At 53.1% G+C, this 24,903-nt stretch overlaps 1 protein-coding gene across 1 annotated transcript; it reads left to right on the plus strand.

The window, feature by feature from the left end:
* The first annotated feature begins 18,917 nt into the window (after window positions 1-18,917).
* Window positions 18,918-23,455, plus strand: LOC104142022 (epiplakin-like). Its single transcript, XM_068933776.1, has one exon. It carries the CDS (start codon window positions 18,918-18,920, stop codon window positions 23,076-23,078), a length of 4,161 nt encoding a protein of 1,386 aa, XP_068789877.1. The 3' UTR covers window positions 23,079-23,455.
* The last annotated feature ends 1,448 nt before the right edge of the window (window positions 23,456-24,903 follow it).

Below are 24,903 nucleotides of genomic sequence, written 5' to 3' on the forward strand. Positions count from 1 at the left end.
GCACTCTGATAATGGGGAAGCATGGGAGAAGCAGCAATTTACCCAAAGTGCCAGAGTGGTGTCAAGGGGAAGGATCTCAGGCCTCACCACATTTGGTGTTGGGGTTAGTCTAGCTTCTGCCCATCAATCTGTCCTGCAGATACTGTAGTATCATCGCCAGAGAGCCTTGATGATTCAGGCCTGTGTAAACCAAAAGACATCTTATTTGTCTTCCAGACTTCTGCTCTTTTCTGGAAATGGATTAGAAAATGCATTAGCCAAATTCAGGAGAATGGTCCATCTGTATCTTTTATACACATTCATCTTGTGCTGTCTCCAGATCAGGGAGTTCTGCATATTGCCAGAATACATGTGTGTCTGATAAGGAAAAGATCCCATCATACCTTCCTGATTTCCTTTTATTTTTAACTTGAAAGCCCACTACTGGCTGCTGTATGAGACAGCACACTGAGCTGGATGGGCTCTTGCCCTGGTCCAGTACAGTCATTCCGATGTTCCTTTGCACTCCTGTTTCCTTTGGACTGTTTCCTTTGGACTGTCTCCTCTTGTTCAATCTCTCTAGTTCCACATCTTTTCACCTGTACCACTCTTCTCATCTGACCTGATGCCTTCACTCCTGCTCCCTACATGTCCCACTTGCCAGCTGCCTTTTTCATTAGCTTAGGCCTTGCTAACAAAGCCATGGCGACCGAGCAGTCCCTGTGAAACTGTGTGGGTGCCTGCTATCCTCAAGCTGTTCACTCTCCAACTGTGTTTTATCTCTTCCCTTTTCCAAGGTCTATTTTCTGGCAATAAGCTCTTCCTGTTAGCTGCCCTGTGTGTGTACTGAGCCTAACATTATAGGGCCATTTCTTGATGGGCTTTTAGGTCTTATATAGCTAACTAAAAGCCATTATAAACACCATTAGTTATAACCTCTGGGGAATAAAAGATCCATATTGTCATATGCACCACTGTAAGCCAGGCATTGTACATCACACAGTTGTACAGAGGTCAGGGTTTTCCATACAACCACATTCTGAGGCATCTGCTAGATAGGCTGGAAAGTATTTGTAATGTATCTACTAGAATGTACAAGAGAAAAGAAATTAAGAGCAAAGCTCAAAGTATTCTGAGATGTAAATTGAGTGGCTATACAAATCAAACTCAATCTATTAGAGCTCTTCATTTAAGGGGTGGTGATTAGATGGAGCCTTTCTTCTCTTAAATATATTTCAAGTTGCACAGTCTTCTCACACATACAGGTTTTCCAGTGAGGTTCTGTAATCTCTGCTCTTACAGATACTCATAATTCAATGGGCAAGCCCCTAAATCATGATGACCATTGCTCTGGATTCAGACTCTTTGCCCTGGGCTGGGGTGCCATCTGCAAATGGGCAACTCTTCCTCAAGCTTGGCTGTTATCACCTTGTGGCACTGGAGACATAAAATAAGCCAATCTCATGCTGAGATTAGGAATGAAAAGAGGATAGCACAGGATGAAAAACATGCACTAGGGAGAGGAAGGCAGAGTAGGGTATAGCAGTGTGTCACCCAGGGTGCCTGTGGACCTGGTGCTGAAGCTTGGTTGTCTTCCCCACTGTGGTGCTCCATATTGCCCAGTGACTGCAGTCTGACATGAATGCACTGCCCCAGAGCAAAGCTTTTCACCAGGAAGCCTTGGAGATCCGACCTGCCTGCCTGGCTCATGAAGTCTCCTGCATTAGGACTCCAGAGGGACATTAGGAACAGTGGGATAGGTGTGTGCATGGCCATTTCCCTATTACTTAGCTCTGCAGTCATTGCATTTTGCCCTCCGGTTTGAGACACTGACTTCCTGTTACAGCCTTGTTGCTTTCACAGCCAGGAGCCCTCTTCATCCAGGCCAGAACAGCCTGCAGCTCTTCTCTCTCCTTCCAGCTTTCATCGTCAGCTGGCAGTGCAGCAAAGGGCAAGGGGGCCACAGGCTGTGGGTGGAGTAGCTCAGTGCTCTCTTCAGCTGGTTATTGACAAGCAGTACTAAAGTCCACCCGTGGGTGGAGCAGCCTTCCTGGTCTGCATGTCAGCCCTGCCTGGGGTGGAGGCTGTGGGGCAGGGTGGAGTTAGCAAGCAGCCTGGTTAAGGACAGTCAGAACTTCCTCAGGCAGAGGAATGGAGGCTTCCACAGCCACATGGGCCATCATGGCTCCCTTCAAGGCAGCCATGCACTTGACGAGCCAAGAGGTAGCAACATCTGTGGTAAGAAGTGCCTGTTCTAGCTTAGACAATGAAGCCTAACAGGTATGTGACAGTGGTGATGGTCTTGTCTTCAAACGTTCTTGATGAAGAACTCAGAGAGCGAGCTGAGACCAACCAAACTTTGGTGCTTGTGAGCCAGAGTCACATCATGACTTGCCTGCAGGGGGTGGGGTGGTCGGATCTCAGGAGGTTTCTGGACAGGCTCATAGTTAAGTGCTGGGGAGAAACCTGTGACCACAGGCCCCCACACAGAGGAAAGTGGAGGTTCTGGCATTAACATTTAGGCTTTAGGCAGGAAGGTAAAAGCCAGGGCGTCCATGATAGCATTCTCCAAAAGGTCAGACAGTGAAGCAGAGACATAAATTCATAAGATGGGGCTGAGAAGCTAAAAAGATGTTGTCACAAAAGTATTGTATCTTTATGTGAAGGAGAGGGCAGAACGAGCATGATTCAAACATAGTGAAAACTAGCATGGAGAACAGGAAAAGGGAAGAATAGTTTGAACAAGTAGAATTTTTTTTAAACACAAGACAGAAAAAAAAAAGAGAACCAAGATAAATATAAGAAAAAAGGTTGAGGAACTAGAATATGTCTTCTTAAATAAAATAGTCATATGTCATAAACTTCTTGGAAGGGCGTACACCAGGAGAACACTGTAGCACCAAGGTATGAAGTGCATAGGAACAGCAGAGGAGGCTGTTCATTGAAAAGAGCTTAGAGTGAGATCAGACAGTCATTAACTACACTGATAGGGAATACACAACCCAGGCCTGAAAGACAGCGAGAGTAGGGCAGATGAGGAAGATGAGCAGACAGACATGTGGGGCAATGGCTCTCTATGCAGAGACTGAGCTAGGTAAGCAGTGTCTTCTGCAGTCAGGAGGAAAGGCAGCTCCTGAGCGGGGACGTAGGAGGGGGGGCACATAAATATAAAATGTCATGACACAGGCATGAGTGTTGCTATTCTCATAAGAACTAGGCTGCGGGGTTAAATCAACTGTATTTCTTCACACAGCTAAACTGGCAGTTTCTCCTGGGATGTCATAGAAACAAGAGCTACGAATGGTTAAAGGAAAGAAAGATCAATACAAGTGACCTCTTAGTATGAGAGTCACCAGTGGAGCCCAGAGGGACCCATGCTGAAAAGCTTGGCTGTTTAACACATGCAGACATGGTCTGGGAAACGATGTGACCAGTGAATGAACAGATGGTATTAAATTTTTCAGGTTAGTGAGGACAAATGCCAGCTGCAAAAACTGCAGGAAGACCCAGCAACATGTAGTGACTGGGATAAAAATGGAAGATGATATTCAGTGTAGGTAAAAAGGCACACATGGGAGAAGCAGTCCTAACTTTCACATACATGGCTCTAAGCTGTTACTGCTCAGGAGTGAAAATTGTAGGTCTTTCAGTATGTGTTCAGCAGCAGTCGGAATAAAACAATCCAAATGTTAAGATTAGGCAGGGAACAGAGAAAGAAAGGCAGACCACACTGCACCACTGTACAATTCCACAGCAGCTATTGCAGTCCAGGTATCCCACCTGAAAAGGATATAGTGGGTTTTGAGGAGGGAGGTATTTCCACTTTCCACACCTTTTCACATATACATGACATGAAACTGCCTGCAGAGAGCAGCCGTCTCAGGGTCACTGTGCTACTCGTCCATCAGGTAGTCAGGCCAAGCACTTCTTGGGAAGAGTTCCAAGCAGGGCCATGGTGGACACCAGGGCCAAGGGGAGGGCCTCAAGCAGGGCCATGGTGAACACTGGGGCCTCAAGCAGGGCCGCGGCAGTTTCCAGGGCCATGTAGAGGGCCGCAATAGTTAACAGGGCACAAATGGGTCCTTGGCTAACGGGGCTGCAAACAGGGCCTCAGCAGTTACTAAGTCTTTAGTGGCCACTGGAGGCTCAGCAGCTGGTGGGGCCTCTGGCAGGCCTGCCGCCAGGGCCTTAGCAGTGATTGCGGCCTCAGCAGTAACTGGGGGAGGGGCTAGATGGTCAGTGGGGACTCAGGGGTGACCAGGGCCTTGGCGGTGACTGGGACCTTGGTGGCTGGTGGAGCCTTGGGGGTGACTAAGGACTTGGGGATGACCAGAGCCTTGGTGGTCTGTGGGACCTCAGGGTGACCAGGACCTCAGGGGTGACCTTGGCAGACAGTGGGGCAGAGACATTGCCTGTGCATGTAGGAATGGAGTCAGGAAAGCTAAAGCTCAACTGGACTTGAAGCTAGCAAGGGAGATGAAGGGAGCAAGAAGGTTTCTGTAAGTACATCAGCAGGAAAAGTAAAGCTAAGGAGAGTGTGGGCCCATTACTCAGTGGGGCAGGGGACATAGTGACAAGTGATAAGGACAAGATGGATGAAAAAGGTGGATTAAGATCACTTGACCCACTTTGACATGCACAAGTCCATGGAACCAGTTAGGAACAAGGATGTTGAAGGAGCTGGCTGATGTCATTGTGAGCCCACTATCCCCTTGACAGGCCATGGCAATAGGGGAATTTTCCCAATGAATGGAAAAAGGTAGACATCACACTCATCTTCAAGAAGGGCAAGAAAGAGGATCTTGGGAACAACAGGCCCATCAGTCTCACCTGAGTCCCTGGGAAGGTAAAGGAGCAAATCCTATTGGATACCATTTCTAAATGCATGAACGACATGAAGGTGTTTGGGAGCAGCCAGCATGAGTTTGCCAATGGCAAATCCTGCATGACCTACCTCATTCCTTTGTATGATAGGGTGACTGGCGCTGTGGACAAGGGGAGGGCAGTGGAGGCTGTGCAGCTTGACTTTAGCAAGGCCTCTGATGCAGTCTTTTGTAGTCTCCTTTTCACCAAATTGGTGCGGTATAGGCTGAATAAGTGGACAATAAGGTGAGTGGAAAACTGCCAAGACTGGTGGGCTCAAAGAGTTGTGATCAGAGGTGCAAAGTCCAGCTGGTGGCCATTAACTAGTCGGGTCCCCCAAGGATCATTTTAGGGCCAATACTGTTTAAGGTCTTCATTAACAACCTAGATGATGGGATAGAGTGCACTCAGGATGTTTGTGGATGACACCACACCTGGGGAAGCGGTCAATATGCTGGAGGGCAGGGCTGCTATCAGAGGCGTCTAGAAGGGTTGGTGAAATGGGCTTACAGAATGTCATGAAGTTCAACAAAAGCAAATGCAAAGTTCTGCCCCTGGGGAAGAATAACCCTATGCAACAGGACAGGCTGGGGGACAACTATCTGGGAAGCAGCTCTGCAGAAAAGGACCTGGGGGGTCCTGGTGAACAATCTGAACAGGAGCCAGCAATGCCCCTTGGCAGCAAAGCAGGTCAACGGCATCCCAGGCTGTATTAGAGTACGGCCAGGAAGTCCAGGAATGTGATCCTGCCCCTGTATTTGGCATTTGTGAGACCACATCTAGACTGCTGCATCCAGCTTTGGGCTCCCCAGTACAAGAAAGACAGTGGTTTTGACACTGGACTGGAGCAAGTCCTGTGGGGGCCACCAAGCTGGTCAGCAGGCTGGAGCACATGACATATAAGGAGAGGCTGAGCAAGATGGGCCTGTTCAGCCTGGAGAACGGAAAGATCAGGGACAATCTTGCTGTCTACAACTACTTGATCAGAGAATACAAAGAAGATGGAGCCAGGCTCTTCTGGGAGGTACATGGAGATAGAACAAGAGGTAATAGACACAAGTCAGAGCATAGGAAATTCCAATAGATACTAGGAAAATTTTGTTTAACCATGAGAGTGGTCAAAAACTGGACAGGTTGCCCAGCAATGCTGTGGGATCTCCAGTCATGGAGCAGTTTAAGTCTTGACTGGACACAGCCCTGAGCCACCTAATCTGATCAGATCTGCTCTGAGTTAGATTAGGTAAGCTTTGGAGGGCCATTCCAACATAAATTATTCTATGATCCTGCTCCATTTTGTTGTTTTAAAGAGAGTAAAATGGACTCTGCAGCCCCCAGCAGCTCCAGCCCCTCTACCTCCCTTGCCCATTGCCAAAGCATGTGTTGTCCAGCCTGTGGGTGGCAGCACTCGCCCTGCTCCAGGATACACCACAGCCCCATTCACCATCCCACGCTAGAGCGTCAGAAAAGAGAAGCCATTCAAGACCATGCCCAGGTGGTAATTAACACTTATTGTGGATAATTAGACATGAAAGCCGTAAAGATGAACATCACACACACACCGCCTGCCGCATCCCACTTCAGGCCTGAGGGCCCTAAAACATTTTATTCAGGAGATGGATGGAAGGGAGAGCTTAGGGAGGAGCAGGGCTACACAATGGCAAAGGAGGGCTCCCATGTGCTGGCTACCCTTGGGGCCATGCCCACGGCCATTTCAGTGCCCCTGGTGCTATGTCTGTCAGCAGCACCATGCCAGTTGGGTGCCCGCAGTGCCGTGCCAGCTCCCCCAGTGCCATGCCGTTTTGCTGCCCGAGGCACGGCACTGGGATTGCTCCCAGCTGGGGGTCAAAACGCTCCCCCTGGCCTTTCCAGGCTCCCTATTGAAAGTACCTCTCTCTCTTTTTGGCTGTTTTACCGTTCATGGGAACTGGATTTCCTCTTTCTTGATGGAATGACTGGTGTTAGGTTCCCGGGCAGCTGGCTGTGTCCCTGGGTGTAACATCGTGACTTGACTGGCAGCAGCGCAATGTCTCCTCCTGCCCTGGCTCAGCAGATCCATGCTGTCTCCAGTATTGTTTAACTTATTCATCAGTGACCTGGATGAAGGGACAGGGTGCACCCTCAGCAAGTTTGCTGACGATACAAAACTGGGAGGACTGGCTGATACCCCAGAAGGCTGTGCTGCCATTCAAAAGGACCTGGACAGGCTGGAGAGCTGGGCCGAGAGGAACCTCATGAAATCCAACAAAGGCAAGTGGAGAGTCCTGCACCTGGGGCGGGATAAGCCCATGCACCAGGACAGGCTGGGGGGCTGACCTGCTGGAGAGCAGCTCTGTGGAGAAGGACCTGGGAGTCCTGGGGGACAACAAGTTGACCATGAGCCAGCAGTGTGCCCCTGTGGCCAAGAAGGCCATTGGTATCCTGGGGTGCGTTAGGAAGAATGGTGCCAGCAGGTGGAGGGAGATGATCCTCCCCCTCTCCTCCGCCCTGGGGAGGCCTCACCTGGAGTACTGCGTCCAGTGCTGGGCTCCCCACAACAAGAGAGATGTGACACTACTGAAGCAAGTGCAGCGAAGGGCTACTAAGATGAGGAAGGGACCGGAGCATCTCCCATATGAGGGAAGGCTGCAAGAGCTGGGCCTGTTCAGCCTGGAGAAGAGAAGGCTCAGGGGGGATCTGATCCATGTGTAGAAGTATCTGAAGGGAAGGTGTCAAGGGGCCAGGCTCTTCTCCATGGTGCCCAGCAATAGGACGAGAGGCAGTGGGCACAAACTGAAACACAGGAAGTTCCATGTGAACATGAGGAAAAACTTCTTGACTGTGAGGGTGCCTGAGCACTGGAACAGATTGCCCAGTGAGGCTGTGGACTCTCCATCCTGGGAGATATTCAAAAGCCGTCTGGACGCGATCTTGGGCAATGTGCTCTAGGTGACCTTCCTTGTGCAGGGTGGTTGGACTAGATGATCTCCAGAGGTCCCTTTTAACCTCAACTATTCTATGATTCTGTGTGATTCTGTCTCGCGGTCTGGTGCACCCAGGGCCGCACAGGACCCAGGAGCAGCCATCAGGCTCCAGCAGCACCTCTGGAGCTGATCCTGGGGCAATGGGTGCTAAGCTGCAGCCGGGCTGCAAGGAGGGCATGGCACCCACCTGCGGCCAGGTGTGCCTGCCCTCCCCACAGTAGGCAGCCTGTGCCAGGTGCCCCACAGCCACCACCAGCCTACTTGTGGCTACAGCCCAGGGGTGCCACTGCCAGGGCTGCAGATTTGCTGCACAGCTCTGTGTCTTGGAGCTGTCCTCCTCCCAGCAGCAGGTTTCTGTAACCTCAAAATGCCTTATCCAGCATCTATACCAGCAGCCCCAACACCAGCCCTCAGGAGATCTGCAGATAAACTGCTTGCAAAGTTGAAAGAGTGGCAAACATGCGATATTAAGGCCAGGCTGCCTGCTTAGACAGGGAGACACCCATCTCCCTCACTGCCCTCAGCTGGAACCAGACCTGCTGGGGAAGTCCTGGGTGCACTGTGGTGGTGAGGTGCAGCCAGGCTGCCCCATCTGGTTCTCTGCGACACAACATGCCCTGTGTCCCAGAGCACTTCCAAGGGCATCACTGCAAGCTCCTGGCAGGGGGTAGCCAGTATGCAGCAGCAGGGTTTCTGCCCTGGTGGATGTGTTTCTGGAGCGCTCAGCTAAGCGTAGTAAACTACAGCAATCAGCACAGCAGTTGCAAAGCCCCAGAGACCTGTGTCCACATCTGGCTTGGCAGCACATGGCTGTGTGTGGTGCAGTCTCCTGGCAAGTGGCAGTGGCAGGGATCCCGCTGTGCAGCGGGGGCGGTTGGCACACGCGGCAGCAGAGAGGGTGCAGAGGCTCAGCCAGCCCAGAGCCAGAGCACAGTAATACTCCAGGGACAGATGTTCATCAAAGCACCAGCTCAGCGACAGCCCTGACAGCCCTTGCTGCCACACTCAGGACCCCATTGTGATTCCCCCTAAAGGGGTGTGAAGAGGAAGAGTCAGCCTGTGGGCATCCCAGAGGGTGCTTAAGATGATCTGAGACCACAGTGTGTGGGCCCTTTGGGCTGACTCAACTGTCCCGTTTTCCTGAAAACCCTACACTGCAGAATGGGCCAGTACTAGACATAGGTCCCCATGTCCGCTGTACTGGGTCTGGCAGAGCTCCCTGCACGGGGCTGCTTGTGGCGATGATCTTTGGAGCAGTTTTCCCTGTTGCTCTCTGCAGGCCATTTTGCTGATGACTGCTGTTCATCAGCTGCATCCCAGGAGCAGGAGGCGGATGGTGGTTTGTCTGGCTCTCGGAGAAGGGCAGCAGAGCTGCCTCGTCAGCCAGCTGGGAGCAGGGACGGAGGGGCTGACCCCACCAAGCTACATCCAGCTGTACATATCCCAGTGGCGTCCAGAGGTCAGCTCTGCAGGACTTGATGTCCTGAACAACCTGGGCACTGCTCTGCATGGGCTGTGGGGTGCTGAGCTGCCCCACAGCCCCAGCAGGGGCAGGAGGCTGCAGAAGCAGAGCACTGTGTCTCTAGATGTGCCCTAGGAGGACAGCAGAAGTGTGGGTGGGGAGACCTGGCCCAATTCATCTGCATGTATCCTTCCCCCTGCCAGCGGTTCCCAGGAGCTGCGGAGGGAGACTCCTCCGCCAGGGAGCTGGGGAGGCAAAATACAAGCAAGTTCTCTGGAAAGGGCGGCAGGAAGTTATGGTTGTCATAGGACAACTCTGGCACCACCCCAGCCCCTCCTGGCTCATTGCTGCTCCTCGCCCCTGCCTGAGGCCAGGTGGCCTGAAGCACCAGCGAAACTCTCACTGATCCCTGTTTACTGGGAATCACGTGTTTGGGGAGAAGATGCATGAGAGTCGCTTTCCCACAGAGCTCAGTGTTATGCAATTGCACTTCTCAAAGCCAGAAGAAAAAGGATTTTTGTCTTTTCTCTTTGTCCACAGCTCCTTGCTTGTGCCAATCCCTTAAGTGCTGGGCTTGGTTGGTTCACAGCAGTTTTTTAGAGGACATTTTTGTTATTCTTTCCTTAAAAAGCACACAGCATTGCTTGCCTCAACTGGGAGCGAACAGGGTGGAGCAGGTGCGGCAGGTGCAAGGTACCTGCAATCAAGGTGAAGTTCCTCCTTTGGTCCAACAGCACCAGCTCACACAGGTCTTTAGGTCCCGAATCAGCTCTGCACCAGCAGAGCACCAGCACCCAGACTGGGCGCATCAGCAGCTCCACACTTCCCTGGCACAAGCAGACTGCTCCACTGGGAGGAATCCCAGTGCATGAGCTCCACACAGCGGGTCACACAAGACAGCAGGACACTAGGTGCTGCGGGGTTTTCTCCTGTTAATGTTATCTTCGCCTTGCAGCATCCCGGGGACGCAGCAGCATGGCTCCAAGGACTGATGCTCCTTAGACCTGCTAGAAGGAAGTCATGTCAGCACCTGGCTTCTGGCAGAGGAGGCTTTCAAAATTAAAAGCCTAAGGAAAACAACGCTCCCAAACACAGTGCCGAGGCATTCTTGAGAAAGCCATCTCCCAGCTCTCTGATGTGGTTCATGGCTGCTACAGCCTAGGACACCTACACCTTCCGGCAGGTGAGGCCAGGCCACCAGGCTGCCAATGCCCAAGCCCAGGTGTCTCCAAACCAGGCTTCCCCAGGAAGCCGCATGGCTGGATGGTGAGTCATGGAGTGCTGCGGAGGTGCTGCACAGGGCGGACCAGAGCGCTGGATGGGTCTGGGTTGTTTTCACTCTTCATGGGCTTAGGGGTGCCTAGTGAGGTGGAGGCAGCATGTACTTGTGTTTCAGACACTCCTGAGCTCTGCATGCCCTCCTGAGTTTTCTTTACTTCTCTTTTTAGGGTAAAGCCCATCTGCCCTTTCAACCCTGGGCAACTTTGAGGCTGAGCAGATACTGCTGGATGTAGGTGAGCACACAGGTATGGATCCTGACCTGATACGGGTGATCTTCCCAGATGCTGCTGCTCTCACTGTTCTCCTTTCCCCTTGATGCAGGATGCCACAAACCCTGCCATGCACAGAGGCATTCCCGCAGCGGTAGACTCAGGTCTTTGAAGACTCCCCCTGCTCAGGGGAGATCCCCCTTTGAACCACAGCTGATGCAGTCCTGCTCCTCCTAGTCCCAAAGTAGCTAACGTATCTGTTAGCCTGATCCCCTCCATCTGACCAGAGGGTGAAGTGAGGTAGCTAGTTGTGAAGTCAGTTAATAAGGAGGTGGTGTCTCCAAGGAACCCAAAACCTGAGTACACAGTGTGGTATGGCCAGAAATGCTGGCTAGATAATGGGTTTGTAAGGTGTAAGTGACAAGCACCATGAGGCCCTGGGAAGGTTTGTGCTGCTAATCAAGCTGTCTGGGAAGCCAGAGTGTCTGCAGTCCATTTAACTCCCCAGGCTGGAAGCAAAGGGAGAAGTCAATATTCCTACTTTCCAGAGAAAGAAGATGGCATTGCAGGATCTCTCATTACTCAGCAGGGACACTGGTTTCCAAATAACTTGTAGGCATTTCTCTAGTACTCTCATAGACAGGGCAGCTATAGCAAGCATATAGCATGCAGGGGTCCCTAAAGTGGTTGAGCAAGGGGGCTGGAAACATACCTGGTAGCTTTAAAGAAGAAGGCCCATGCCACCCTCCTCTTGGCTCCTGATGGACCTGAAGCAGCAGGGTTGGTGGGAGCTCTGAAAGATGTCATCTTTGAGATGTCTCCAGATGTGCAGACTGTGAACACGCCTAAGGAACAGCTTCCTTGAGGGACTGAAAATTGACATCCAGTTTACTTTTCATTGTTCTTTTGTCTCCAAGTCAAGTCTCCATTTTTAAGAACAACCCTGTGGTTTCCTTGTGAGGCTTCTCAGTTAGCAGTAATAAGTGCAGCTGTTAAAGGCAAGTGTCAGAGCTGGGCTGGTGCCTTCTAGGGCTAAGAGAATGAGGAACTGGTATTAATGTCACCAGGCAAGAGAAAGTGGGACTTAAATAGCACAGTGTAGCAGTTATGGCAGCAAGCTCATGATGCTCCCAGGCTCCAGACAGAGAGACAAGAGCCCTCCTTTAAGTCTCGAGCCTATTTATGGGTCCCAGAGCAAAGGGAAGGGGTAGAGGCAGGGCTGCAGACAGCACAGTCGCACACACCCAGCACTGGCTGTACAGTATTCCACCTAGGCTCTGTCTGGCTAGGTACATGGCCCAGTGCCTTTAACGCACCAGCACATGAAGACTTTGGGAATGGGGCTAAGGGGATTTGAGCTCAAGCCACAGAGATAAAGACAAGGTCCAGGAGATATGCGACCTGTGTGTCTGGCAGCAGTGGCCAAAGCAGCGAGTGAGCTAGACAGGACCAAGGACTGTCCTTGGTCTGGCACACAGAGCTCACGCAGCCCCATCCAGAAGTAACCAGGTTTCAGCTCTGTGTTATAGGGATCAGCATGTACAAAGCCAAGCAGCTTGGTGCATTCTCTGCAGGACTCCCATTTCCTCAGGAAGGCCTGCAGGCACTGAAGGGCCCACAGGACACAGGTGGGCTGAAGCTCGGGCCTGGGAACAGCCACCTGCCTGGAGACAAACTCGTGGGCCCCTGTGTTCCTCGTGCACTGGCAGGCCACATCCACGGCACAGCCCTCCACAGGTCTCGTCCGCTCTCAAGGAGGTGGAACAGAGGCAGATAAGTTCAGGACTGCGGAGGGCCGGCTCATCCCATTCCGATGGATGAACGATCAGCTCCCTCAGCAGCTCCAGGAGCTCCAGGCACAGGGGCTCAGGAAGAGGGCTCCAGTAGAGCTCACACACAGCAACATCCTGTTCCCTGGGGAAATGCCTCTCTGGGGCAACCACCGCAGTAGTGGGTACAGCAGAGCTTAGCTCCCATCTGTCTCCACAAAGCTTTTAACAGTGCCTCAGAAAAGGTCTTGAAAGAACTAAGTTGCTTCTGGAATGAAAAGAAGTTTTTTCAGGTCTCAGAAACAGTCTTGGAGGTAGGAAGCAAAGAGTAGAATAAAAAACAGTCCTCATCCGCAAAAGGGACATGTGTTCTCTGTATGTGACTGGACAACCTGGGAATGGGCTCGAGGTGAGACACCAGCATTTCCACATGATACAACACCATTTAAGCCCATTGGCGCCTGTGAGGAAGGTGTGGCTGTTTAGAGACCTTCACGTGCGGTGACGTTTAGGGCTGATTCACTGTAGATGTTTGTCTGCCACGGAGGTCACCTTGGCTGCACTGTGCAGCCGAGGGCAAGCAGGTCCATAGAGACAGCGGTGCTTTGTGGACACATCCTACAGCAGACAGATGCAAGTGGTATGAAGAGTTGTGCTGTGAACTCTACCGAATGTCGTGATGTGCTCTCCATGGCTATAACGGGAGCTTGGGCTCCAGCTCAGCAGGAGGCATCCACTGTGGGGAGATAAATCACAGCCTCTGTTTCGACAAATGCAAAGTAATGCACCAAAGGAAATAGGCAACTGCCGTCACTTCAGAGGTGTCTAAACTAGCTGGGCCAGCTCCAAATAGTGGTCCAGCGTCACCAGGACAGCTCAGAGGAGAGTTCTGTTTGGCTGTGATCAGTGATGTGTGGTGCCTGAGGAGCAGGAGGGGACCAGCACAGAGCAGCTTAATGCCACCTAGCTGGTGTCCATCGGGTCAGGCCTGTGCGTGGGATCTGTCCTGCACAAAACAGGCTTTGAGAGGAGACAGATGGGATCCTCTTGCCTGGCACAGGCCAGGTACCCTTTGCACCCCCTCACACCCAGTGCCTGCCAACCATGCAGCCCAAAATGAAGCTCTCGCTGTAGTCTGGCCGGAATAGCTGAACCTTATCTCACAGTGAAGTGCAATTAGCAGCAAATTTGTGGTGTCTGTAACCCTAACCCACATAATGCGGGCTAAAAATCAGTGTCAGGTGAGGAAGGACTTATGAGGAGGGAGGGAAGACGATGGAAATGGGTTGTGTGCCCACCTTTACCTCTGTGAACAGAGGGACCGGCTGCCTGGGAGTCTTTTCCAGGGCCGAACCAGCCTTAGTGAGTCAGTGCCTCCGTGTGCTGATCATCCAGTCTGGCAAGCACCCACACAGGCAGGAATGTGCACCCAAAGCAGGACACCCAGGGAAGGAAGGGCAGGGGCAGGCAGCAACCTCCTCCACACAGGGACACCAAGTCATGCACACCCACACAGGGTCACACCAGCGCACACAGTCTCACGCACCCTCAAACGCACAGCTGCACAAGCAGGCTCAACACAAACATATGTGCAATTTCTCACATGCACACACACATCCACATGGGCACACACACACACAGAGACACATGGAGTCTCACGTACACAGAGTCACACAAGTGCCCATGCAGTCACACACACACACACACATGCAGAGGCATGGCCAGTCACATTTGCAGGGTCACATGAGCACATATGCAGTCACACATGCACACAGCCACAGACATGGGCACCCCCCAAGCACACATACAGCCACACAAACCATTACACACCAAAATGATCCAACCAAACCCACCTTTGTGCTGGAAGCAGAAGCTGGGCAAGCCCTGTTCACCAGAGCTGTAGCTGTGGTCTCATGGGATGTGGTCTGTCCTACCCAGGTACAGAAGTGGACCCAAACATGAGACCGTTCATCAGCCCCTCAGTCCAAACCTGGCCAAAGCCACAAGCCTGCCTCATCCAGCTGGCCAGCCCACGCAAGCCTTCTGCAAGCAAGTTGTCTACCAGCCCCCAGAGCTCTCATGCAGGTGCTGGCCAGGGGCACTGGGCTGGTTTGCCCTGCTGATCTGGAGCAGAAAATGTTCCCATCCTGGGGCCACTTCAGCCAGCGACACAAACCACCCACCTCCTGTGAACAAGGCCTGCAGCCAAGCAAAGCGTCCCGGTCCCAGCCATGGTTGCAGCAAGGAGACAGTTCCTCCCAAGAGGAGGCAGGCTTAGTCTCTGTCCTGGCCAGACAGCATGGACAGGGCAGCTAACACAGCCTGAGGGTGAGAGCAGCATGGGCAGCATAGAGCGAGGTCGCCCTATGGGGCACCAGGCTGGGCGCAGGGCCTCGGCAGCGATCCTGCACAGTGGTGTGAGGTGAAGGAGATGGGGAAGGGTGGCTCTGCCAGCCAGCGCAGGATGGGCAGCACAGGAGGCAGCTGGGGGCCAAGGGCAAGGCCGTCCACATGCAGCCAGGGTGGACAACTGCCAGAAGATGATGGACAGAGGAGTCTAGAAGCCGTGCAATGCTCCTGCACACTCCTCAGCCATCACTCACCAAAGCATCAGCAAGAGAAAGGCCCTGCAGCTTGCACCTGGGGCCAGTCACTGTGCCCAGAGTCCCCAGGCCCTGCCTCACCAGCTGGCTGGGCTGGTCACTCCCGGGCAGGGGCTGCAGGCACAGCTGGGGCGGGCAGATATCTGCATTTCGGCTGGGCTCATGGCACAGGGCAGGGCCAGTGTGTCATCCCCAGGGGTGGGGAAGGGAAGGATTTAAATTGAGCACCTGCCCCAGCCACTTATCCTGGCGGAGAGGCGGCAGGAGGAGGAGGACCAGAGTCTGCCAGGGAGCCAACCACCAGCAGGTAGGACAGAGCCTGCCCAGAGTGGCACTGAGGCCACCAGGGACTCAGCACAGCCCAGCAGCGCTATGGCATGGCACTGTCTGTGCAGCTACCAGGGGCCTGCAGGGGATGCAGGAACCTTTCCTGCCAGTTTTACCCTAAAACCTAGTGTTAGGAAGGCAGCTGCTGAGGTCCAGGGGACTGTGGAGCAGGGGGTCTGCAGGCACAACTTTGTCATTTCTCAGATGGTCTGAGGTGACTGACAGACCAGCTCTGGGGCTGGATGGAGCCACTGCTCCATGAGGTGTGCTTTGTGTCCTGAAAACTTTAGCTGAGAAGATTAGGACATTGGCATATGGGAGGGAAGTAACTGGAGCTGTGGGATCTGCTGGAGCCTGCAGGCAGCCTGAGACAGGAGGCTGCTGATCTGCACAGTGGGTCTCAGCTCTGGAGCCTGGTGACAGGGAGCTGCAAGGCAGGCACCAAGCCACAGAGGGCTGTGCTGAAACGATTTCGCTCCCCGGGGCACAGGGCAGGGCTCAGGACCACAGCACCACCAGGTCACCCCTGCTCACAGCCCAGCTGGAAAACCGCTTCCACTGCGGCCTTTCAGGCTGGGCTGCTGTGACAGCATGAAAGGACCTCAGCCAGCCCTGCCCTGGGAGCTGCGTGTGCTGCCAAGCCCCAGCATCAGGAGTCCTGATTAGAGACCAGCTAATGATAACCTGCAGTTGTGCAACGTCTTTCCAGCACAGGGTGTTGACACGACATGCGTGTCCTACATATGTGTCACCTGCTCCAGGGTGTAACGCAGCACTTTGCTTTGCTCTGGACACGAGTGCACCAGCTTAGATGGCACAATCACCCCATCGCCTCCGCAGGAGGCTTCAACTGCATCAGTGGAGACAGGTAGAGGAGGGAACAGAAACTGTTCTCCAGGGTTAAAGCCACAAGATGGACCAGAGCCACTGGCCAGAAAAGAGCCTGGAGCTGCCAGTGAGTCCAATGAGGCAGGGGCTGATCTGTAACTGCTGCACGCACCTCTCCCCACACAATGATCCATCTACACTAGCATCAGTCCAATATTTAAATGGATCAAAAGCAATGACTCAGAGACTTTTAGACCAGTTAGGTAAACAATCAGAAAATTAATCTGTAACCCTGTTAATTAATGAGTTAAACATATCATTAATGTCAGTCATTGTAGTTCTATGGGAGATGGGTGTTCCCAAAGAAATGTTTTGAGTTTTTGTTTTTGCTATTTTGACAAGATTGTGGGCTCATCACCATGAGATATTGTGGATGCTGAAGGTTTAAAAGGGTTCTAGAAGAGACTAGGTGACTGCATAGGAGAGACCCCTCCAGGATTACTAAATAGATGCAAAATGTGTCCAGCCCATGAAATCTACTGAGCTGAAAATAGTTGGAGGTTGACATAGAAACAGGGGAAATACTATGTATGTTTCCCTGTTCTTCATCCTTCCCCTGTTGTCCACTTACAGCTAAAGATGGAAACAAGACAGCGTGGCCTACCCAGACCTTTGGTCTGACTCTATATGGCTGCTCTCATGTCTGCTTGAGAGCATAGCTGATTTCCTCCAAAAGCATTTCAGACAGTAAAATTGTCATCTTGGCTAAGGGCGCTGCATTTTTATGGGCAAGGGCACTTGTTGGATTGACCAAAAACTGGCCGCACTAATTACAAAGTGCCAATGTAAATGTGAGAGACCAGCTGCAAGCAGCCACTCATAGCAAGGTCCCTGAGATACTTGCTCTTAGGCCATTGTTACTCTGTAGTTTCTAGAGATTTATATTTTCATCTATCATTTTAACTACACTAACAATTAGTTTAAAATGGAGAATGATCATTCACTACCTCCCACAGCATAGGCACTAGGAGCTCGCTGTGAAAATACTTTGCCCACAATGTGTGATTAAATCATGGGCCTTGCTGCCACGGGATGTTGTAGAGGCCAACACCAAAGCTGGGTTCACAGACATTACTGAACAGATCCTTGGAGGACAGTCTGTGGTGGCTGTTAAGACCACGGTCCAGAGGCAAACCCAGCCCAGGAAGTCCAGAGTGCCGCATGCCAGAGGGTTTGGCCAGAGGCAGGATCACTCTCTACCCATCCTGTTTCTAGAGCACTTTCCCTAAATATCTGCAGAGAGCACCGCAGCCCTGCAGCAGACAGTGCACCCAGCTGGACAAACACTCACATTGACCCTGCCCTTGTCCCCAGGCACTGGAACTGGTCAGAATGGTCCCTGGGATGGCTTTTGGCCTGGACCAACCATCTATCTCCCAGAAAATCCCCATACACAGTTCAGATGTTAGTATGGGCCAGAGACGGACGCCAACGGGCCAGAGGAGGCAATCCCCTGTTTTGAAGGACAGGAGGGTGTAACAGAATGGGGATTGGGGGCTGTGCCAACCCAACAGCCTCCAGAGCAAGCAGAGACCCAGGCATATTTCATCTGCAGCAGAGGCACAGCCTTGAGAAGATCTCTGTCAGCTCTGATCCATTGCTGCAAGTGAATCTCATCTGCCATTAAGACAATTCCCATGGCCTGTCTCATGCCAGTGTGGTGTGGGATCACGTAGCACAGTGCTGTTTCCTGGCAAGATCTGCACTTGTCAAATGGCCACCAGTTAAGTCTGCTGACCCCAGAGCAGCACAGGAGCCAGTACTGAGGGGACAGGGAGACAAGCAGTGGCCAAGTTCCCTGCTGACAGCCTGTGGCACCAGCCCAAAAGCAAGCAGTGTGTTGTGTCATTCAGGAACACAAGAGGAAGATCTTGCAAGTCAGAGCTTCGAGGCAGTGTCAGCCCCTGGGAGACCAAGCAACTCCTTGAAGGGCTGCTCAGAGTGGGGCCAGATTATCCATGTTGTTGATGCTGATGCTTCTTTGTGGAGTAAATGTCTCTCACTAGACCTGTAATTCTGTGACATGGCCCTCAAATCTCTCTGCCTGCAAGTGCCTGTGAGGGGCTGGTTGATGCTGATCCCCTTGTCTGCTCCCCCTTCACAGCACAACCATCACTCTGTTCTCCTGCTCTGACAGCAGGAGCTTTTGGGGACAGGCACCAAGCCTTCCAGTCGTGACACTGCAGCTTTTCTGCGCAGAGAATATGTAGCTATGCAGAAACACGTAGAGCTGGCCTCTGCAGCTGGGAGGTGCGCAGCATGCCACACAGGGAGCAAACACACCTGCCAGGCTGTAACTGCTGCTTCCAAAAAGCCCCCATTTGCTGATCAAGTGGGGCTGGATATGGGGCACTCTTGGCCCTAAAATTCCTGCTGAGAGAGGTGGACAGCAGCAATGCCCCAGACCCCACTCCTGGCTTCTCTCTGAACTCCCGCTACCACATCTAGGGAGAAGCTTTTCTTCACACACACCATAAAAACTGCAGAAATACCTGTGTTTTACCACATCTTTTGTTTCTCTCTCCTCGCAGACAAGCACACTGCCCCCACAGTAACAGAAGCATTTCCCAGAGACAATGCAGAACATGAGTGGACACCCACAGAACAACAAGATAAACAACATGGGAAGCGACATGGTTGCAAGTGGACACAAGGAGATGGGTTGGGGCGGGAGTAACTTCATAGCTGGAGTCTTCATCCAGGCAATGAATAAGAAGATGAGCATCTATGATGCCATGATGAGGGCAATCCTGACGCCAGGCACGGCCCTGGTGCTGCTAGAAGCGCAGGCTGCTTCAGGGTTCCTCACCGACCCGGTGAGGAACAAGAAGTTGTCGGTGAAAGAGGCACTGACTGCTGGACTCATAGGCAGAGATTTTTACGAGAAACTCCTGTCGGCAGAGGGAGCCGTGACAGGGTACACGGAGCCGTATACAGGACACAAGATCTCCCTCTTCCAGGCTATGAAGAAAGAGTTCATAGTGAAAGAGCATGCAATCCGCCTGCTTGAGGCCCAGATCGCCACCGGCGGTATCATTGATCCCGTGCACAGTCACCGCATCCCCGTGGAGGTGGCCTACCAGTGCGGCTACTTTGACCAGGAGATGTGCCAGTTTCTTTCTAACCCCAAGAATCAAAGAAGAAGTTGCTTCGACCCCAACACACATGAGAACCTCACTTATACACAGCTCCTCCATCGCTGCATCCCTGATCCAGACACGGGGCTTCTCATGCTTCACATGATGGACAAGGGCTCAGTGCTCTACCAGCTGAACAAGGACGCCCGGAAAGCCCTGCAGGCCGCCCGCACCACCGTCAGCGTGGGTCTCTTTGAGGGCCAGAGCGTCACCGTGTGGGAGCTCCTCTTCTCTCGCTACATCCCAGACCACAGGAGAGAGGAGCTCCTCAGGAAGTACAAGGCAGGGACAGTGACAATCCCAGAGATCATCACCATCCTCACCACAATCATCACCAGGGCAGAAATGGAAAACAGGGATCTGAGTTCTTCCACAGCAACACCCAGCAACAAGGTAGAAGAATCACAGCTGGCTCAGAACATGCACTCTCAGGAGCAACAGTTGAAAAAGTCCTTAAAGTCTGCAACCATCTATGTAACTGCTGGTGAGTTCAAGGGGAAACATGTCCCCTTGTTGGATCTGCTCTTTTCCAAATACATCCCTCAAGGGAAGCGACAGGAACTGCTGGAGCTGTATAGAGCAGGGATACTGACAACAGAGCAGGTGGTTACTGCGGTCAGCACCACCGTAAACAAAACAGAAGCGGCAAATACTGCACTCATGGCAAGTGCTAGAAGCCCACACAAGGAAGCAATAAGGGCACAGGAAAATGGAGATGTTTTTTCAACAGAAGATGCAGAACTCGATAACATCTTAAAGTCTACCACCATTGATGTGCCAGCTGGCGAGTTCCAGGGGAGGCAGGTTTCCGTGTGGGACCTGCTTCACTCCAGGTACATCCCTGAGGAGAAAAGGCAGGAGCTTCTGGAGTTGTATAGAAGCAAGGTATTAACCCTGGAGCAGATGATAACTGTTGTCACCACTGTCATTAGAAAAAAAGAATCTACCAGCAGGAAATTTCTAGTTGCTGTGAACACTTCCAGCAAGGACACAGGGACAGCCGCAGGAGACAAGGATGCTCATTCCCCCAAAGAAGAACCATGGGAAACAGCCTTGAAAACCACAACCGTCGACATGGAGGTAGGGGAGTTTCAGGGCCACAAGGTCTCGGTGTGGGACCTGCTCCACTCCAAGTACATCCCCGAGGAGAACAGAAAGGAGCTGCTGGAGCTGTACCAGGGAGGAGTGTTAACCCTTGAGCAGGTGAAAACCGTCGTCAGCACTATTGTAAGCAAGGCAGAAGCAGCAAGAGCAGAGCAGTCGGCTAATGTGAGTGGTCCAAAGGCAGGGAGAACGACAATCGCAGAAGCTGAGCACACCCATCTGCAGGAGGACGGGACCTGGGAAGAGACCCTGAGGTCTGCGACAGTTGAGATGGCAGCAGATGAGTTCCAGGGGAGGCAGGTTTCCGTGTGGGACCTGCTTCACTCCAGGTACATCCCTGAGGAGAAAAGGCAGGAGCTTCTGGAGTTGTACAGAAGCAAGGTATTAACCCTGGAGCAGATGATAACTGTTGTCACCACTGTCATTAGAAAAAAAGAATCTACCAGCAGGAAATTTCTAGTTGCTGTGAACACTTCCAGCAAGGACACGGGGACAGCCGCAGGAGACAAGGATGCTCATTCCCCCAAAGAAGAACCATGGGAAACAGCCTTGAAAACCACAACCGTCGACATGGAGGTAGGGGAGTTTCAGGGCCACAAGGTCTCGGTGTGGGACCTGCTCCACTCCAAGTACATCCCCGAGGAGAACAGAAAGGAGCTGCTGGAGCTGTACCAGGGAGGAGTGTTAACCCTTGAGCAGGTGAAAACCGTCGTCAGCACTATTGTAAGCAAGGCAGAAGCAGCAAGAGCAGAGCAGTCGGCTAATGTGAGTGGTCCAAAGGCAGGGAGAACGACAATCGCAGAAGCTGAGCACACCCATCTGCAGGAGGACGGGACCTGGGAAGAGACCCTGAGGTCTGCGACAGTTGAGATGGCAGCAGATGAGTTCCAGGGGAGGCAGGTTTCCGTGTGGGACCTGCTTCACTCCAGGTACATCCCTGAGGAGAAAAGGCAGGAGCTTCTGGAGTTGTACAGAAGCAAGGTATTAACCCTGGAGCAGATGATAACTGTTGTCACCACTGTCATTAGAAAAAAAGAATCTACCAGCAGGAAATTTCTAGTTGCTGTGAACACTTCCAGCAAGGACACGGGGACAGCCGCAGGAGACAAGGATGCTCATTCCCCCAAAGAAGAACCATGGGAAACAGCCTTGAAAACCACAACCGTCGACATGGAGGTAGGGGAGTTTCAGGGCCACAAGGTCTCGGTGTGGGACCTGCTCCACTCCAAGTACATCCCCGAGGAGAACAGAAAGGAGCTGCTGGAGCTGTACCAGGGAGGAGTGTTAACCCTTGAGCAGGTGAAAACCGTCGTCAGCACTATTGTAAGCAAGGCAGAAGCAGCAAGAGCAGAGCAGTCGGCTAATGTGAGTGGTCCAAAGGCAGGGAGAACGACAATCGCAGAAGCTGAGCACACCCATCTGCAGGAGGACGGGACCTGGGAAGAGACCCTGAGGTCTGCGACAGTTGAGATGGCAGCAGATGAGTTCCAGGGGAGGCAGGTTTCCGTGTGGGACCTGCTTCACTCCAGGTACATCCCTGAGGAGAAAAGGCAGGAGCTTCTGGAGTTGTACAGAAGCAAGGTATTAACCCTGGAGCAGATGATAACTGTTGTCACCACTGTCATTAGAAAAAAAGAATCTACCAGCAGGAAATTTCTAGTTGCTGTGAACACTTCCAGCAAGGACACGGGGACAGCCGCAGGAGACAAGGATGCTCATTCCCCCAAAGAAGAACCATGGGAAACAGCCTTGAAAACCACAACCGTCGACATGGAGGTAGGGGAGTTTCAGGGCCACAAGGTCTCGGTGTGGGACCTGCTCCACTCCAAGTACATCCCCGAGGAGAACAGAAAGGAGCTGCTGGAGCTGTACCAGGGAGGAGTGTTAACCCTTGAGCAGGTGAAAACCGTCGTCAGCACTATTGTAAGCAAGGCAGAAGCAGCAAGAGCAGAGCAGTCGGCTAATGTGAGTGGTCCAAAGGCAGGGAGAACGACAATCGCAGAAGCTGAGCACACCCATCTGCAGGAGGACGGGACCTGGGAAGAGACCCTGAGGTCTGCGACAGTTGAGATGGCAGCAGATGAGTTCCAGGGGAGGCAGGTTTCCGTGTGGGACCTGCTTCACTCCAGGTACATCCCTGAGGAGAAAAGGCAGGAGCTTCTGGAGTGGTATCGTGCGGGGACCCTCCCCATTCAGGAACTGGTCAGCACCATCAGCACCACTGCTGCACACAGCAAAGAAAAACACCTTGCTCCCCTTCCCCAGCAGATAGTGGATCTCCTCCAGACCGAGGGCTCCTACATTACTTTTGGCCAGTTCCAGGAGCAGAGGGTGTCAGTGTGGGAACTCCTCTCCACCAAGCAAGTCTCTGAGTACAAACGAGAGGCACACCTCGATACTTACGGCGCAGGGGGGCTGACTGTGAACAAGATCACCATCACCACCACTGTCATCACAGGCCCCCAGGGTGAGAAGAGCCACCATCAGCAGCACTAGCACTGTGCACGCCAGCAGAGGAGGGAGTTCTGCCTCCTCAGCAAGATACATCCTGGGCATTTGTAAATTTTGCTCTCCACGTCAAGAATTACAAGCAGGAAAGAGTGCTAACTGCCCTGTGCATGGGACAGGGTGGTCACCCTGGCTGAACTGCTTGCTACCTGGACTCACGCTTTCCTGGGAGTTTCACGGCCCGACAGAGCGTTCCTGGTGCAGCTTCTGGGCAGGGCCCAGGAAGGCTCACTGCTGCGGCTTGCTGCCACGCACACCCATGGGACCGACAGAGGATCAGGAAACAAAGGGCCAGCACCGCTGCGGAGGGGTCAGAGACATCACTCAAACCAGGAGCTGTGGGCAGCGCAACCCCAGAAGAGCCCCAGAAGGACGGACAACCGCCACACAAGGTGTCCGGGGCCCTCGCTCGGCCCCTCCCCGTGCTGCAGCCATGCCACAGGTCTGCCAGGGGCACGGCGCGGGGCACGGGGACTTCCAATGCCTGTGAGGGTGGGTGGTGCGGGGTGGCCGCGGGGCAGGAGGACGCCATGGGGCGAGGGGACGCAGCGCCAGGGCTGCGCCCGCCGCTGCCAGGGAGAGTCCAGGGCCACGCATCAATAAAGGCTCCTGCTAGCCAGGGAGAAGCACCTGCGGCAGCGTGCCCCACGTGTGTGTGCGTGTGTGGGTGCACGTGTGTTCACACGTGTCACACAGCGGCGTGCACATGCCTGTGCTGTGCTTGCGTCACATCTTGGCTTGTGTGTGTGTCTGTGTGTCTGTGTGTCTGTGTGTGTGTGTGTCACCAGGCAGTGTGTGTGTATGTGTGACACAGGTGTGTGTGTGTGTCACAAGGCAGTGTGTATGTGTGACACACTGTGTGTGACATGGTTTTATGTGTGTGTGCGTGCGTCACAAGGCAGTGTGTGAGTGAGACACACACACAGGTTGAGTGTGTGCGCATCACAAGGCAGTGTGTATGTGTGTGACACAGTTGTGTGCGCACCACAAGGCAGAGTGTGTGTGTGTGACACACACACACACAGTGACATGCTTGTGTGTGTGTGTGTCACAAGGCAGTGTGTGTATGTGTGACACACTGTGTGTGACATGGTTTTGTGTGTGTGTGTGCGTGCGTCACAAGGCAGTGTGTGAGTGAGACACACACAGGTTGAGTGTGTGCGCATCACAAGGCAGTGTGTATGTGTGTGACACAGTTGTGTGCGCACCACAAGGCAGAGTGTGTGTGTGTGACACACACACACACAGTGACATGGTTGTGTGTGTGTGTGTGTCACGAGGCAGTGTGTGTGTGTGTGTGAGACACACACTGTGTGACATGGGTGTGTGTGTGTGTGTGTGTGTGTGTGTGTGTGTGTGTGTGTGTGAGACGAGGCAGTGTGTGTGTGTATGTGTGACACACACACTGTGTGACATGGGTGTGTGTGTGTGTCACGAGGCAGTGTGTGTGTGACACAGTGTGTGTGAGACATGGTTTTGTGTGTGTGTGTGTGTGTGTGCACGCGCGTCACAAGACAGACAGATAGACACACACACACACACACACACACACAGAGTTGTGTGTGTGACAGGGTTGCGTGTGTGCGCGTCACAAGGGGGTGCGGGTGTGAGTGTGTGTGACAGGGCTCGCACCCCCTCCCGCCCCCGCCGCTCGCGGTGTCCCCCGGTGCTGCCCCCTGGCGGGCCCGGGCCGGTCCGCTCCGGTCCGCTCCGGTCACGACAGGGCGGCGTCGCCCCCGCCCGCGCCCGCGCCGGCCCCTGCGGCGCCATCTTGTGCGGCCGACGGCGCCGGGGCGGACCGCTCCGCCCCCCG

The sequence above is a fragment of the Struthio camelus genome, chromosome 2 (assembly GCF_040807025.1).
Source record: "Struthio camelus isolate bStrCam1 chromosome 2, bStrCam1.hap1, whole genome shotgun sequence".
Taxonomy (NCBI): Eukaryota; Metazoa; Chordata; class Aves; order Struthioniformes; family Struthionidae; genus Struthio; species Struthio camelus.